This window comes from Anopheles bellator, chromosome 2, assembly GCF_943735745.2.
Source record: "Anopheles bellator chromosome 2, idAnoBellAS_SP24_06.2, whole genome shotgun sequence".
Taxonomy (NCBI): Eukaryota; Metazoa; Arthropoda; class Insecta; order Diptera; family Culicidae; genus Anopheles; species Anopheles bellator.
This window is the reverse complement of record NC_071286.1, coordinates 20,807,375-20,821,564: the sequence shown is the minus strand read 5'-3', so window position 1 is coordinate 20,821,564 and position 14,190 is coordinate 20,807,375. Positions and strand designations below refer to the sequence as shown.

Here is a 14,190-nt window from a genome sequence, read left to right as displayed (position 1 = left end):
CGACCCCTGGCCGGTCGGGGGCGCATATTTCGGGCTGACGACACTTAATTTGTTGGTTTTTTGTTTTGTTTGTCCTCCTAATTTCGGCGCGCGAGCTTCGGCAGGCGGTGCCACGTTTTTGCCACGATAATTATGGCCGTTTTTGGCGGGGCCATTTCTTTGACATACACCAAAGAAACCGATCGGGTTGAAACATATGGCGGCGAGTGCCTACCAATCGGTCTCCGATAGAATGATTAGCTTACGACGTTCGAAAGAAGGTGTTAATTCGGCTGCCCTGCCCCAGTGGGTCCTGGGGTTTAATTAACGGTAACGTATTCAGTGCAGGTCCGCATAGACCTGGCCCGACCAACGATATCAACGACCTGGCGACCGGGCCCCCGCCACCGGAATCCCTTCCTTCTTCGCCTTCGCGCGCGATCGAATTACGAAACGGAAATGATGGCGCCCTCCATCAACCGAACCCAACAACAACAACAACAGGTTGGCGCCGGTAAAACGGGAAGCTACGTGCGTGTGCGTGCAGGGATTACTGAAGAGGAAGTCACCGGTAGGGAGGTGGCCCACACCGTTTCCGGTAGCCGCGCGGCCCATAAAAAACACGGTCCACGGCAACGGTCAATCCTTCGATTCCCGCGTGGATTTCGTAATGGCGGCCAAAAATAGGGTCTCTGCCTTCCAAACCAACAAACCTCCCCTGCCCATGGCCTCCATCTTGCTTTCGTAAGCCGCTTCCCAGTGGATCCCCCGATGGTTCCTCCCGACCCGAATTTTCGATCCAAATCGAACCATCCCCCCGGGGAGAGGGTTGGTTCGCTCGAGACGACCGACGGGAAATGTGTAAACCAAAATCAAAACAAAGACTCGATCGAACCGCCGCTCCCGCTGGCATTAGTAGCCGACACCCAAAACACCCCCAAGGCCCCCCCGGAAGTGGGGTCTTTAGCACCTGTTTAGCACCACCCTCACGCCTGGTCGAACGGTCTGTCTGGGGATTACGAGAAGCAGCCACAGGTTTCGTGGACCGCTGGCGCTACTGCCTCCCTGCCTCTGTATGGGACGACGTCATAAAAATAGATTTTCGGCCGTTTCCTGATTTAAATGTCACCAGCGTGAATCAAATAACGAACGAAGGAGACGGGAACGTGTGTGCGTAAGCCGTCGGATATGTTACACCGATCCGTTCGAACGGTGTAGGTCTTCTGGTTCGCTCGGAAGGCTGGCTGACTGGCCGGGTGACTCGCCTTCCACCACATTGCACGCCTTCAAAGAGGCTTATGCCATATGGAGCAAGACTTTGTGTGGCGGTGGCTGGCCCTCGACGTTTCTAAATATAACTTACAATAATCCCACCGTACCGAGAGGTGTAACTAATCTGGACAAGTTGCAAAACTAGAAAACCTGAAAAATGGACCAAACCAAGGGCTCCCACGGGAGTTTCCGATACCCTTCACCCAGGTCTTCGGAGCTCGTCTATGAAACAGAAAATCCCATAAGCGCTCCAACGGCCTGGCCTGACTCCGCTCACGGATGCCCTTTTACGACGTGGACGCACATTACCCGTGTTGCCTGTGTCGGGCGAAGGTCGCGAAGGCGAACACCTCACAAATCCTCCCGAACATTGACCGGGCACGTCTCAACGATGGAGACCACCCCAGTTCGGCCAACTCTTGTCACTGAACCGTGACAAGACAGCGACATCTTTGTCTCTGGTCTCTCTGGTCGCGCAACTAAAGACATCCCGCGCCGATCCGATATCGCCTTTTGGTAATGTATCGTGCCGAAAACAACGAAACGAGCGCACATCCCCATAAAGAGCGTAACTGACGTGGCCCAGCGCGGCCCAGCGCGGCCCAGCGCGGCCCAGTCCTGGATGGATGCGTTAACCGTTCGCGGTGTTCGACCTTTCCACGGTCGGTTGGCTTCGGGGCCCCATCATCTCCTGTGAGCCCAAGCCGGTCGTAGGGTATCTGCCTACGTTCTGGTCCGGTTTTTTTTTTGGTCACGAAGCGACGCGAATAATGAATGAAGGCTCATTTTGCTGTGGGTGCAGCGCCATCGCGCGCGGTGGCGAAATTGCTTCAATGGGCATTTTTGTTTTTTTCGGACCCAGACAGCCGCTGAGTCAGCGATTCTGGGCCAGACACTGCGTGGCCCAGACACCAGACGGTTATGGGATGGGAGAGCAGGGACCTGTTTCAATTTGGTTTCGAACGTTGGTCTGAGCCTTTTGCACCCGAGACATTATTTACCGGACTCCAAAAGACTCCTTCGGCAAGTTGGCAAACTTGATGGAGTTGATGAGTACAGCGGGCTTTATTAAGTTAAGTACTGCGGGGGTCACTTTCAGGAGCATGATTCGCGGTGCGAACAATAATACGGCCTCCGCAAGGGTCAACGAGACACAGATCCATGTTCCTGGAACCATTGGTCGAAAAGACGAATCGAACTAGTATTTGAAAGTGTCCGAAGTGCAACTCTACCACCGGTTCCAGGAAACCTATCACCACGTCAGGCCCGGCAGCACATCAAAACCAAACAGATCATTCATTCACACCCAGAACAAATAGACGAACCCTTCTTCGGAGAACGGAACAGTGCATCGGGCTCGAGCCGTTAGTTACTTCCAGCAATTCCGGTATCCAGGGGGCTGGCTGGCTTCGATACACACCGGACACATCGGACACATCGGGAGCACTTGCAGCATACTACGGCCCAAGCATAATAAACACCACCCAACGCCAACAAAACCGGGAAGGGGTTATTATCCGGAAAGGTGATGTGTGTGCGGTACCATGCTACGTTGGGGCAGCATAAAATCCCGAACGGTCAGGACTTTTTATGTTTCCTGCCATTTAATCGTACGTTAAACGTTTTATCGTTCGAAATACGCCGACCCAGCGTGTCACTGATGCGGGGGCCTGGGCTGGGTGGACGGACAAATGGCACAGTAACCGGACCGGCCGGACCAATGTTTCGCCATGGTTTATGCTGGTGCTGCTGCTGCTGCACCCTCTGCTGGCCGCAACTGAACGGTGCAAGAAGGTCGTAAATAAAGTAAAACCCAGGACGCCGGAACGATTGATGGTGGGGCCGGCAAAAGTTCTCACACTTCTCACCCGAGTCCGGAGTAGTAATGTTGGCACCACGGGAAACATTGTTGCAAGAAGCGCATTAATAGGGACCAGCCCAGCCCAGCAAACGTTTCCGTCTATTTTGATAGGCTAAAGTGTAATCGGTCTTTATTTTCCATATCTCTCTTCAATGGCTCGCCCCATCCAGGATCCGTGAGTACCGCTAAAGTGAATGTCCCAAAACCGGGGATGGAATGGCCTTCCGGTAAGCCGCTCTCCTTTCCCGGGTTATTGCATTCCACTGCTTCAAAGCGATAAGAAAAACACATACCAAGAAGGCATTTTGGGGGGACTGGCAAGCGGATATCCTCCTTTTTCCCGTTGGGCAATGATCCGTTTATTGGACCGCTTATAGCAGCTAACGATAGGATGTCGTTTGCGAAAGCCATCCTCCAGCGGTGGACAGGTGGACCACCACCGTTATTTGGAGACGCGATGTGCTGACTAGGCCGATATAGGAATCCCTTAGCACACACATATCGGCTCAGAGGCTCGATTGATTTGAAACTGGCCTCCAAGTGCGAGACGCCCTCCTAAACCCATAAGAGCCGGAGAACGAATAGTGAAAGAATTAGATCGAGAAGGAACGACCACTTTCGGTCCAGTGGCGCTCGGTAAAAAGCGTTCCCGTACAGCAAAAACCAACGAAGGATGACAGTTTTTGGTCACCAGGAACCAGGGTACCGCGGAATTGAAACAAATCCTTTCGCCCACGGGCTGAACGGAAGGACCCACCTGGACAACGGCAGAAGTGAAAATTCAGCACATTTGCACAACGCCGGGGCCCAGCAACGCTTAGTTGGTTTTTAGAGACCGAATGGGCCGCGCGAATCAAACGGTAAACGGCAACTGGAGCGGAGCAGCACCGGAAAAAGGACACTCTCTTGTACGCTCCACTCGAGATGAAAGAGTGCCGAACCGAAAAACCGGAACGCGAGCTTCGCGTCCTTTGTGCAGCATCCTTTCCGTCTCTCTTTCGCTCTCTCGTTCTCTCTAACACCGTCGAAAGAATCGTCCGACCGAAAGACTCGCTTGGGCACTTGAAGCATCCGTCGCGCCACGTGTATTCCGTTTTTCTTGTCTATTGTTTTTTTTTTGCCTGCTTGCTTGTTCTCCCAAGTTGTACAAGAACGCGGCATTTTTTGTGGTGGTTCCACCGGAGCCTCTCGCAGGCCCTGAGCTGAGCTGCACCTGAACGTGGTTCCAATTCCGAAATGGCATCACATTTCGATTGTTATCCCCACCCGGTTTTTCCTGTGAAGTGCTTGGGGTCCGCACGAACCATGAAAAGCGCACCCGAAAGCGGGAGCTTCCGACAAAAGGATGATTCCTGCTATTTTTCCCCCCTACGAAGGGATGTAAGAGATTCGCTGGGTGGAGCCCTAATTGTGTCTTAAAATGACAGAAAAAATAGAAATATATAAAGCGCTGGGGAACCAGACGTGACAATACTTTCCGGAGAACCTAAAGTACTACACCGGCCCCGCACCTAGGACGGCGCAGATACACGAAAACGGTGAGAACCGTTCTTACCTTGAGATCCAAATCACGCACCAAGTGTTTACCGAACGAGGTGCCGCCGGTTTTCTGGATGTGCAGGAACACCATCACGTCGTGTGCGTTCATGTCGAACTGGAAGTCATCGTTCAGGACCTCCTCGTAGCTGAGGCCCGGGTTCGCCAGCAGATTCTGCTGGACCGGTTTGCCGAGATTGTCGTGCTCGTAGCCACCGGTCAGCTCCAGACCACCGGATCCGGACGCGCCCAGACCTGCCGATGAGGTGACATCCCGCCGCGACAAGGCACACACCTGCAAGGAAAAACGAAGGAGCCGTCAGTCGACTAACGAAAGGAAGAAGCTACCGTACTCTAGGCAAACAACCGACCCTTGGCACTTTTCTCCGGAAAACAAAGCGTAACGCGTAATCTCGGTAGCTAAATATTTGCTCACTAATTAAAATAACCCCACGGGTGTTCTGATCCCCGCCACTGTTTGATGACTAATCGAGAAGCCAAGACTGTTGGCAAAGTCACTGATACGGCCGCGCCGGAAGAAGATTACGCGCTGGTTTCATCGGGTTCTCAGCTCACTTGTTAATGCCACTTTCATCGTTTGCTCGTTGGATTTAATTTAAACAACCTTTCTTGGCACGATTATAATCTGCCGTCTGGTGCTAAGGTTCGTTGACCAACCAATCAAGACTGGTCCACATCATGGGAGAGGCCCACTAATCAACCAAGTGCTTGATCTGACCGAATCTGCCGAAACCTAGGGTGTAATTGAGCGAGACTTAATCAATCAGCGGAACCAGACACACGCGAACCGTTACGAGAGGGTTAAGGCATACGGGCGCGCGCTGTGATAATAAAATTCAGCAACGACGTGCGACGACCACGAGCCTGTCGAAAGTTAGCTCATAATTTTTGCTTCTGCCGCTGCAATTCCCTGCGCCAATATGCCACATCGTAAATCTTCAAATCTTCTCGGAGTGCCAAAGACACGTAAAAATGGTCGCCTCGTAACACATCATTCCTCGGCCCGGCACGGCTCGGCAGCAACAGATGGTGGACGCCGTCTGCCAGGCAAAGTTTAACAGATTCTTAAGACTTTCCTTCGCGCAACTCTTCACGTAACAGATCACGAGCTTTATCAAAACATCGTTAGCATGACGAGCGTACGGGAAAAGCTTCCCAAAGCCTGTCGCTTTCAAGCTACATCAGAGCACGTTGGTGACAGTGGCGCAACCAACACGTCCGCGGCGTCGGAAACAAATTTAAAAGCACATCAACTGGCCTCCGGAAGACACTGTGGCGGACGGAATATTAAACAGCTTCCGGGACGGCCAGTGCTTCTGCCGGCCGTCTGATCGTCGCCCCGGTCGAGAGGATCGGGAAAAGCGTATCAAATTGAAAACTGAACACGCCGTGCCGCCGCGTAGGTCATAAAAAAGTTTTACGAAGATTAAAATTGATAGTTCACAACGAGGGGCGCATTTCCATAAGTGCCGCAGCATGCCGCGTACCCGAAACGAACCGAAACGATCCTGGCGACCGTGGACGTTTGAGCGATGTTGTGCCAAGAATGGTGAAATTGTGATTGATATGAGAACATCACTCTGTCAGCGGCCCACCAGCAGACGCCGGGAACTAGCGAAACTCGGCTTTTGCCCTGCAATGTGTAAGCACCCTTTCTGGCCGGCGCCTCCGACTTGCCATTAAACATGTGACGGCATCGAGCGCGCTGATGCCGCCGCCTCCCTTGACGACTTTATGAGACATTTCGCTATTTGGTTCAGACGTTCCAGCTGCAGCGTGGGAACGATCGGAATCCGCCGAAAAGGGCGCACAAATGAGATCATAATCCTGCTTCTTGCCCCACTTGAAACGCACAACCTTTTCTGGCCCCGGCTGGGTCCCCAGTTGCCCCTGATGGCTACCGTATCACGATGGAATGCCAGCAAGAAACAAGATGGATCGCCACTGCTGCCTCGTGTTAGGAATTAGGAGCGATAGCATGGGATCAATTGTAGCTGCCTCCGAAGTGGCGGCCGCTGCCAGTCTGAGACGTTTGCCTTCGTTTTGCGACGGATTGAAGGAAATAACCAAAATCACACAAAACACGCCCCTCAACGTCGCTGCATTTGACAAAGAAGTAGAAGAAGTCAAAAAGTCACGTCCTTGGAAACGGATGGTCCAGTGAGTTGCGAAGGAGGTTGTCATGAGGTCGGCAAGAGAGTGCATTCGGGCTCTAGCTTCAGAAATTCCCTATAACAACCCTCAGCGACCGAAGTGTCCTTCGTTGTACCACCATAACCGACAGGCCGACCGCGCGGAACCGTGGTCCCTTCTCAGAAGGGGCCGATTCCGGTGGGGTGGGTTGCTGCTATTTCTCTGCTCAGCAGCCAGCGGAAAGCAAATCATCAAAGGCGCGTACACCGACGTCGACATGCAAACCGCAGCCACTTGAGCCATTTGGCATTCGCGTACAGCATCTTAACCGCGGGTCGTGAAAAGTGGAAAAGTTCCGGCCGGCTCGGACCGCAAACTGCGTGCGGTTTGCCTACCGTCAATTCGAACGTAATCCCATTACGCTCCTCAGCGCTCCCATGCTTCGGCTTTGCAGAGATTTTAATGAGTTAACTAGCGGTCCGCCGGTTGGGGGTGCTGGGACCAGAGCACTGACACAGAACTTTCTGCCGAACGCTTTCTGAATTCCCCCAACGGATTGCAGCAACCAGCTACGTACCAAAACCCGACGAACAGAACAGAAAGATGTGACTGGGCTTCCTAAAATTAAAGTTTAATTTCCCGACAACCGGCAACCCTTATCGGCACCGGTTGCCGGCGATGGCGAGCGATAAGCGGTAGGCTGACGAAGAAGCGGGTCACGATGATAAGACACACGTACCTGATCCGGACAGAAGTACCCGAACCCGATGATGCCGGCGATGGCGAGAAACAGGCAGACGTAGGCGATCGGTCGGAGCCGCCGGCGAGGCTCCATCTTCTTGATTTCGTACACTCCACTGGACAGCAGTAAAGTCAGATCACTATCTACCTTCACGGAAATGCTCTTTTTCATATCCAACGAAGGGATCATTACCTTCTTCATTTGCACCGTGTTTTGTTTTCGTTTCCTGTATTTTCCGTTTACTTATTTTTTCTCACTTCCTTTCGCCACCACGCACGCCACCCGGCCCCTTTTCTCTTCACTTTCACTTTCACACGAACGCCCCCCACACACACACAGACATACGGGCCGGCCTTGCCGGGTGCTAAGTGGCTCACGATTGACCGGCAGACCGTCAAACGGAGGATTACTTCATATTCCGAAGCGCGCGCTCGGTTCGCGAATCGCGATACGTTTTATGGTTACTTCGATTATGCCGACAACGGCTGCGATCGTTGGGTTAGGTACAGGGCGATGGAAGAATGTTTCAAATGCCGTTAGAAGGACAGAATCTAATAGTGGAGAGCGGCTGCAGAAAATCGTCTCACGGATCGTCCGAATCCATCCTTGGGGCCGCTGCGTCGAAGAAAACTAAAACCCGAGCTAGGATTCTCGTGAACTTCCAGGAACCGTTTAAAAACACTGCGCGCTGCGTTCTCGGATTGCGACCTCGAGGGGGCATACGAGTCGCGGTTGGGGCTCCGGATCGATGAGCCGACTTGTCATTGGGTGTGAGGGAACTAATCGCCGCTGCTCCACGGCGTTGCCTGCTGTTGCCGTTCCGTGTGTTTACCTTTTGGGCGAATCGATTTTATGAGAATTTCATCCACCGAGCAGTGCCTGTAGAGGGACGGCGAAAGTCAGCGAATCCGTCTGGCTCGCGGCATGGTTTCGATTTGTTTTTGCTCCGTTTCTTTCTGCGTTATTCAACACCGCAACCCGTGGTGGGCCACGCTTTTGGTTTGCATCATCCACGAGTGGCGGAGCAGCGACGAGGCCATTCGAGTGGCCTTCAGACACGCTAGGAGTGGGGCGAGTGGGGCCGTGTTGGCCTTTTGGTTCCCGGAAAACGGGATACTCAAACACAAACACCACCAACACTTGGAACCAAAGGATCGGCTGGATTGGCTTTGTTTTGTTCTTGTTTCACACTACACACTTCGGTTGGCAGAGCACCCCTCGGCGGCCGGATCACATACACGCACGCGCGCACACACACGGACACGGGACCGTTTGTTGGTTCGGACACGGTTTGCACGGTGGCGGACAGTGGCGAGCGATTTCCGTCCGTTCCATGTTCCTTTGCGGTTGAACAGTTCTTACCGTGAGAACCAAATCATCTCTGTGTTGTTTGTTGTCTGTTTCGGGGTGACAGAAAGATTGAAGTTCCGATGAACTCGGACTTTGCTTCGGGAAACGATTGAAGTTCCGATGAACATTTCCGAACTCGCACTTTGCTTCGAATGAACCCGCCATGGACGATTCTGTGACCGTGGCGAGTAGCTTGCTCTCTTACTCTTACTTAGTCGGTCGTATGCGAGAGAGTGAGAGAGCCACATAGACCCTGGATTTAATTGCCAAGAAAGTTACTGGTACTGCACTTTTGTCAAGCAAGTCAGAATCATTATTTGAACGACGTCAACTACTAGCCTTGTGGCGGCAACGACTAGCCTTTTGGCGATAAAATAAAAGAGAGGCTAGTGAGTTCAAATGTCGGTGAGTCAAACTATCGCTATAATTACGGGATAGTCTTAGCAAATGTGTCTAAAACATACTCGCTCAGCTGGCACAACGATTTGTGTTAATTGTAAACATTTCCAATCATGATCCACCAACAATGTATCTTGGCTCGATTTGCGTCAAGCCGGTACGGAGAATCGGATCTATTTCCTGCGCGTGGAAATGCGCAAACTGAAACGCATGTGACCAATTAACCTCCGATTAACCGAAAGAGATGCACGCGCCAATTATGCGACAGTTACGAACCGGCCATTGTTCTTCCTCTTAATTACCACCTTCGCTACACGCGGTCACAGGCAAGTTTCATAAAATAAAACCTGCATCCTCTTCCCAAGCGACAGTCACAATGATTCATACGATCGTGCAGTGTGTACTATTTTTCCTTACCTTGTACTGCTACCGAGCCTGGCGTAACCGGCGAACATGGCATCTTCTGAAGAGGCTTCCCGGTCCAGTCAACTTTCCGCTTATCGGATCCGTCTACATCCTTCCCGGTACCAATACAACTTTGTACTTCCGGGTGTTGCTCGAGCTGACCCGTACGTATGGGTCGCCTTACTGCGTTTGGCTTGGGCCCATGCCGGTAGTTATCGTAAGCAGTGCGGAACACGCCAGAATCATACTGTCCTCGCAAGCTTCCATGGAAAAGGCAAGTTTCTACCGTTTCACGCCATTACGCGGTATCTTCTCGCTTCCGGTACACCAATGGCGACCCCACCGAAAAGTGATTCAACCGAGTTTCAAACTTTCCATCTTGCAAAGCTTCATTCCTGTGTTTGAGCAGAAGGCAAACGTGATGGTTGAAAGGCTGGCAACACATGTAGATGGAACGAAATCGTTCGATGTCTACCGTTTTACCGCTCGTTGCACTCTGGATATGATTTGTGGTAAATATTGTTTGCATCTTTTCCTTTACGAAAGATATTTTATCAGAACCATTTTCTTCCAGCTACAACTCTTGGCACCGATATGCACTTTCAGGAAGCGCCCACTTGCAGCTACTTGGAGTATCTGGAACAGTAAGTGAACAGTCTTGCCAAAGGATTACTTGTACAATAATTTGATTGCTTTGTAGACTCTTTCACCTCATTACAATCCGCGCGGCAAACGTTTTCCTTCATCCGGATTGGCTGTACCGGTGGACGTCGGTGTATCGGGCCGAAAGAAAGGCATTTACAGAATTTTGTCGACCAGCGAAGGACATTTTACTTACAAAATCGTGCGCCAATAACAACGAGTCACAGTCCAACAGTCTCGTGGAGCTGTTACACGCTACGATGAGAAAAGATGGACAGCCGAATCTGGAGGTTGTTGAGCACGAGCTCAATACGATTATTTTCGCTGGAAATGAAACCAGTGCCTTAACTGTGGCCAACACACTTCTTTTGCTGGCGATGTATCCGAGTGTGCAAGATAAATTGGTAGCCGAGCTACGGGAGCACTTGGGCGACTCAACGGAGAACGTTCGCTACGAAACGCTACAGAAGCTGGTCTATCTTGAGATGGTTCTCAAGGAGTCAATGCGATTGTTTCCCATCGCACTGGTTATCGGTAGAAAGACAACTGAAGAAATACCCCTTGGGGAACACGTTTTGCCGGCGGGTGTAGATGTTTTTATCGATATCTTCAACATTCACCGAAATCCTGCGTACTGGGGACCCGACGCCGACCAGTTTCGTCCGGAGCGGTTTCAGACGCTGCGCTACGACCAGTTCGCATTTTTGGCTTTTAGCGCGGGTCCGAGAAATTGCATCGGATTACGGTACGCGTTGATTTCGATGAAAATTATGCTACTGAAGGTGTTGGCCAGCTATCGGCTTGAAACGGATTTAAAGCTCGCAGATTTGGTAATGAAACTTGAGCTAACGATTAAAATTACTAACGGCCATATGGTGAGATTAAAGCGAAGATGAATTGACGTTAAAAATGCTTGCATTGCTTTTTTATGGCAGTGTATTTTCTTAGCTCTGGTCATTGTTCAAATTTTCAATCTTAGTTTTAACATCATCCGGAATATCCAACTCCTTCAGATTGTCCTCACCGATTTCCTCTTCCGTTCTGAAAAGGTATGAAGCATTAAAGAAAATATGAAGCTTAGGAATGACCAATTCATATCGTTTGCTGGCTTAATCTTTTACCTTATCAAAATGTCTACCACATTTTCGACGGCCGCCAACACGGATTTATCGCCTTGCTCGCTGCATTCGTACTTGTGTAGTTCCCGCAGAATCTCATATGTTCCTCGTTTTCGCAGATAAACCCGTCCGTTGCGTGTGGCACAGAGCTGCGCCAATGATTCCACCAACATCTTGCGTATATCGGGATCTTCTTCGCGCTTCTTCTCGGGCCCCAGATACTGCAGTTCCGTCGGTAACATATCGTTCGTCTCATCATCGAATTCTTCGGGACCCACAAGTGGCAGCAGAATGAAGGGTAGAATGTCCATCTGTTCGCTCAACAACCACTCGTGAACCGTCGAATCGAAGCAAATGTTCTTCAGCAAACCAACGGCACCACCACGCCGTACGATACTTTCGGTGTGGTGTACGAATGGTAAAATTCGACGCAACAGCCCCGTCGTCCGGTTGCAAAAAACTGCCCGACCATTCGCGCACTGCGAAACATTGCTAAACAGTGGTCCGAGATAGTTGAGGTGGCCTTTCTGCTTGTTGTAGTTTACGCGGGTGAAGCAGGTCGTCAATTTATCGATGGAATGTTCGATCGAAAGCAAATGCATCACCACCGTTTCCACCAACGATTCATGGCGGCTAATATTGCACAGTACCATACACCAGGCATCGCTCAGGTTTGAGTTCTCGTCCAACACCGACCGGTAGGCAGCCGGGACCAAACGAGCCGAAAGCTGCAGAACACTTAAAACATGTCAATCGGTAAATAGAAGAAAATCTCGTGCCGAATGTCGATCGTACCTTTTCGACGATCGCTTGTGCGCCTTTCTCCTCCGCCGTGATGTTTACGAAGCATAACACAGCATCCTTTGCAAGCGTTTTCGATGCATCGTCCGTTAGATCGAACAGGCATTCGAGGACGGTTTCGTTTTCGATGAGCATACTTATACCGTCCTCTGAGCGTGTAAATCCTGTAGAGTTAAACTTTAGCTAAGTAGATTCTTTCATTGTAAGTTCCAACCCAAGATATGCTAACCAAGAATGGTTGAAAGAGAAACTGCCTTCAGGTCAAATCGTGCCATTCTCGATAGGAAGGGTATAATTTCTTCCATTCTTTCTATTCTAATATACAAACTGCACACTACAGAAAATAATGAACTCGTTGAGGAGGATCATAAAACACGGAACAAATGTGTTTGTGCTTGCCATCAGCTGCACGTGGTTGTCAGTTTGAAAATGTAAACATGTCGAAAACCGTGCCCTTGTAGCAAAGCTCGCATTAGCAATTTTGAATTTGATAAAATGATATTTTGATCGGCTTTCCGCTTTATTATTTATGCAGCCTTAGCAAATGCCTCCATAGTAGAAATTGAATTAAATTTGTTAACACGACTTCCTACAATTCATTCTTAGTTTTTTAAACTATGCGCCGTTTCAAACCGATCTCCTATGGCTCGCCATATTTCTCCGGGGACGTGCTGGTTTTCTTTGATTATGCTTTCGATGGCCAATGCTACTTTGTCCTGCAGTGCTTCCGGTGTTAGTGTCGCATCGTATGGAATCGGTTGACCCAGCACCGTGCGCAGCTTCACAGGAAACCCTCCGTAGATCGGAAGAATCGGTAACTTCAGCACGTTGTATATTCGTAGGAACGGCCATTTGAAAAACGATGCCGTTCGAAAACATTCACGAATGTTAACAGTAAACATCGGAACGATGGGCTTCAGGAGGATTGGAATTATATGATGAAATGGCCTTATTAAATGATAAAAAGATTTCATCTAAAACTTACCACCTTTGCTTCCAATGCAACGCGTGCGAAACCGGTCCGTTTCTTCCAAAGCACTTCGTACCGATTGTCGCCGAACTGTGCTTCGTACACACCGCCTGGTGCAATGGACAACAGTTCTCCGGCACGCAGCGTTTCGACACACGAACGAACTGACCCGGCGGTCACTTTCATGACTCGCGAAACAAGCTTCCAACCGGGAATGTTGTCCAAAAAGCGATCCCCGACCGTGTGGATCAGACGATTCCGCTTCAGCATAGTCTCAGCGGTCAGATAATACATATCGATGGGAAGTGCGCCATGATAGTAAATGATCAGTGCTGGTCCGTCTTTTGGAAGATTCTCCAGACCCGTCACTTCGTATCCTGGAGTGGGACGGTCCAACCACAATCCATACCTTAAACAATTTCGAATTACGCCCTCATCGCGGACTCACCATGCAGAAGTTTACTGTGAAGGTTCCAAACATGTGCCAACAACCAACGGACGTTGTTCCAAAATTCTTCGTCCTTCTCTTTCGATGCCCAGGGTGACCTAAAATGAAATAAAATCAATAGTTCGCTCCAAGTATCCAGTGTCCCGTTCCTACCGCAGAAAATTGCAAAGATGCAAATAAGGCACGGACGATAAAATCAATAGCACGTAAAACCAGGGAAGGGTGAAGACCATCGCCAAGGGTATCAATAAAGTGTGCATCCAACTGAACTGCAACTCTAATGCGGTGTCGGGAAAAGGTTAATTCGCAATCATTCCTCCCAACTGATACTTCAAGCTCACCAATCATTGCGCTTCCGGCGATAAAGCACGCAACGAAGGACCGACGCTGTGACCACACACTACCAGTATTACCCGAAAAAGTGATGGGGTTTCGTTGGCATGCGCCGAGTTGGTTGCATCGAATGGTGAGGCATACAGAAATTACCAGACACGATGCCAATCGCAGCAGGGT

General features: G+C 50.5%; 4 protein-coding genes across 4 annotated transcripts in view; 1 reads left to right on the top strand and 3 right to left on the bottom strand.

Moving 5' to 3' along the window:
• LOC131212480 (heparan-sulfate 6-O-sulfotransferase 1) overlaps positions 1-7,745 on the bottom strand; it is a 28,900-nt gene extending 21,155 nt beyond the window's left edge. The window contains exons 1-2 of the mRNA XM_058206359.1: positions 7,542-7,745; positions 4,668-4,943 (exon numbers count right to left, since the gene is read on the bottom strand). Coding sequence (XP_058062342.1) covers positions 4,668-4,943; positions 7,542-7,745 — 480 coding nt within the window. The remainder of the gene's footprint in view (positions 1-4,667; positions 4,944-7,541) is intronic.
• Positions 7,746-9,669: 1,924 nt separating this feature from the next.
• Positions 9,670-11,236, top strand: LOC131212479 (probable cytochrome P450 313b1). Its single transcript, XM_058206358.1, has 3 exons — positions 9,670-10,210; positions 10,273-10,342; positions 10,399-11,236. Exons 1-3 carry the CDS (start codon positions 9,670-9,672, stop codon positions 11,234-11,236), a joined length of 1,449 nt encoding a protein of 482 aa, XP_058062341.1.
• On the bottom strand, positions 11,088-12,351 carry LOC131212481 (protein HGH1 homolog). The gene is made up of 3 exons (XM_058206360.1): positions 12,254-12,351; positions 11,462-12,196; positions 11,088-11,381 (listed from the first exon to the last, which is right to left on the bottom strand). Exons 2-3 carry the CDS (start codon positions 12,109-12,111, stop codon positions 11,285-11,287), a joined length of 747 nt encoding a protein of 248 aa, XP_058062343.1. The 5' UTR covers positions 12,112-12,196; positions 12,254-12,351; the 3' UTR covers positions 11,088-11,284.
• A 450-nt stretch (positions 12,352-12,801) lies between these two features.
• LOC131210292 (monoacylglycerol/Diacylglycerol O-acyltransferase-like) lies at positions 12,802-14,080 on the bottom strand. The gene is made up of 5 exons (XM_058203519.1): positions 14,019-14,080; positions 13,831-13,954; positions 13,678-13,775; positions 13,245-13,606; positions 12,802-13,173 (listed from the first exon to the last, which is right to left on the bottom strand). Exons 1-5 carry the CDS (start codon positions 14,023-14,025, stop codon positions 12,862-12,864), a joined length of 903 nt encoding a protein of 300 aa, XP_058059502.1. The 5' UTR covers positions 14,026-14,080; the 3' UTR covers positions 12,802-12,861.
• Positions 14,081-14,190: the final 110 nt, after the last annotated feature.

What these genes read in the sequence shown, in the direction of transcription:
- LOC131212481 (XM_058206360.1), bottom strand. Translation starts at nt 12,111, where the DNA reads ATGGTACTGTGCAATATTAGCCGCCATGAATCGTTGGTGGAAACGGTG. An exon ending in GTGGTAGACATTTTGATAAG is followed by an intron (nt 11,382 to 11,461) that starts GTAAAAGATTAA and finishes ATACCTTTTCAG; the next exon opens with AACGGAAGAGGAAATCGGTG.
- LOC131212479 (XM_058206358.1), top strand. Translation starts at nt 9,670, where the DNA reads ATGATTCATACGATCGTGCAGTGTGTACTATTTTTCCTTACCTTGTAC. An exon ending in CACTCTGGATATGATTTGTG is followed by an intron (nt 10,211 to 10,272) that starts GTAAATATTGTT and finishes ATTTTCTTCCAG; the next exon opens with CTACAACTCTTGGCACCGAT. An exon ending in TACTTGGAGTATCTGGAACA is followed by an intron (nt 10,343 to 10,398) that starts GTAAGTGAACAG and finishes ATTGCTTTGTAG; the next exon opens with ACTCTTTCACCTCATTACAA.
- LOC131210292 (XM_058203519.1), bottom strand. An exon ending in CATCTTTGCAATTTTCTGCG is followed by an intron (nt 13,776 to 13,830) that starts GTAGGAACGGGA and finishes ATTTCATTTTAG; the next exon opens with GTCACCCTGGGCATCGAAAG. An exon ending in TCACAGTAAACTTCTGCATG is followed by an intron (nt 13,607 to 13,677) that starts GTGAGTCCGCGA and finishes GTCCCACTCCAG; the next exon opens with GATACGAAGTGACGGGTCTG.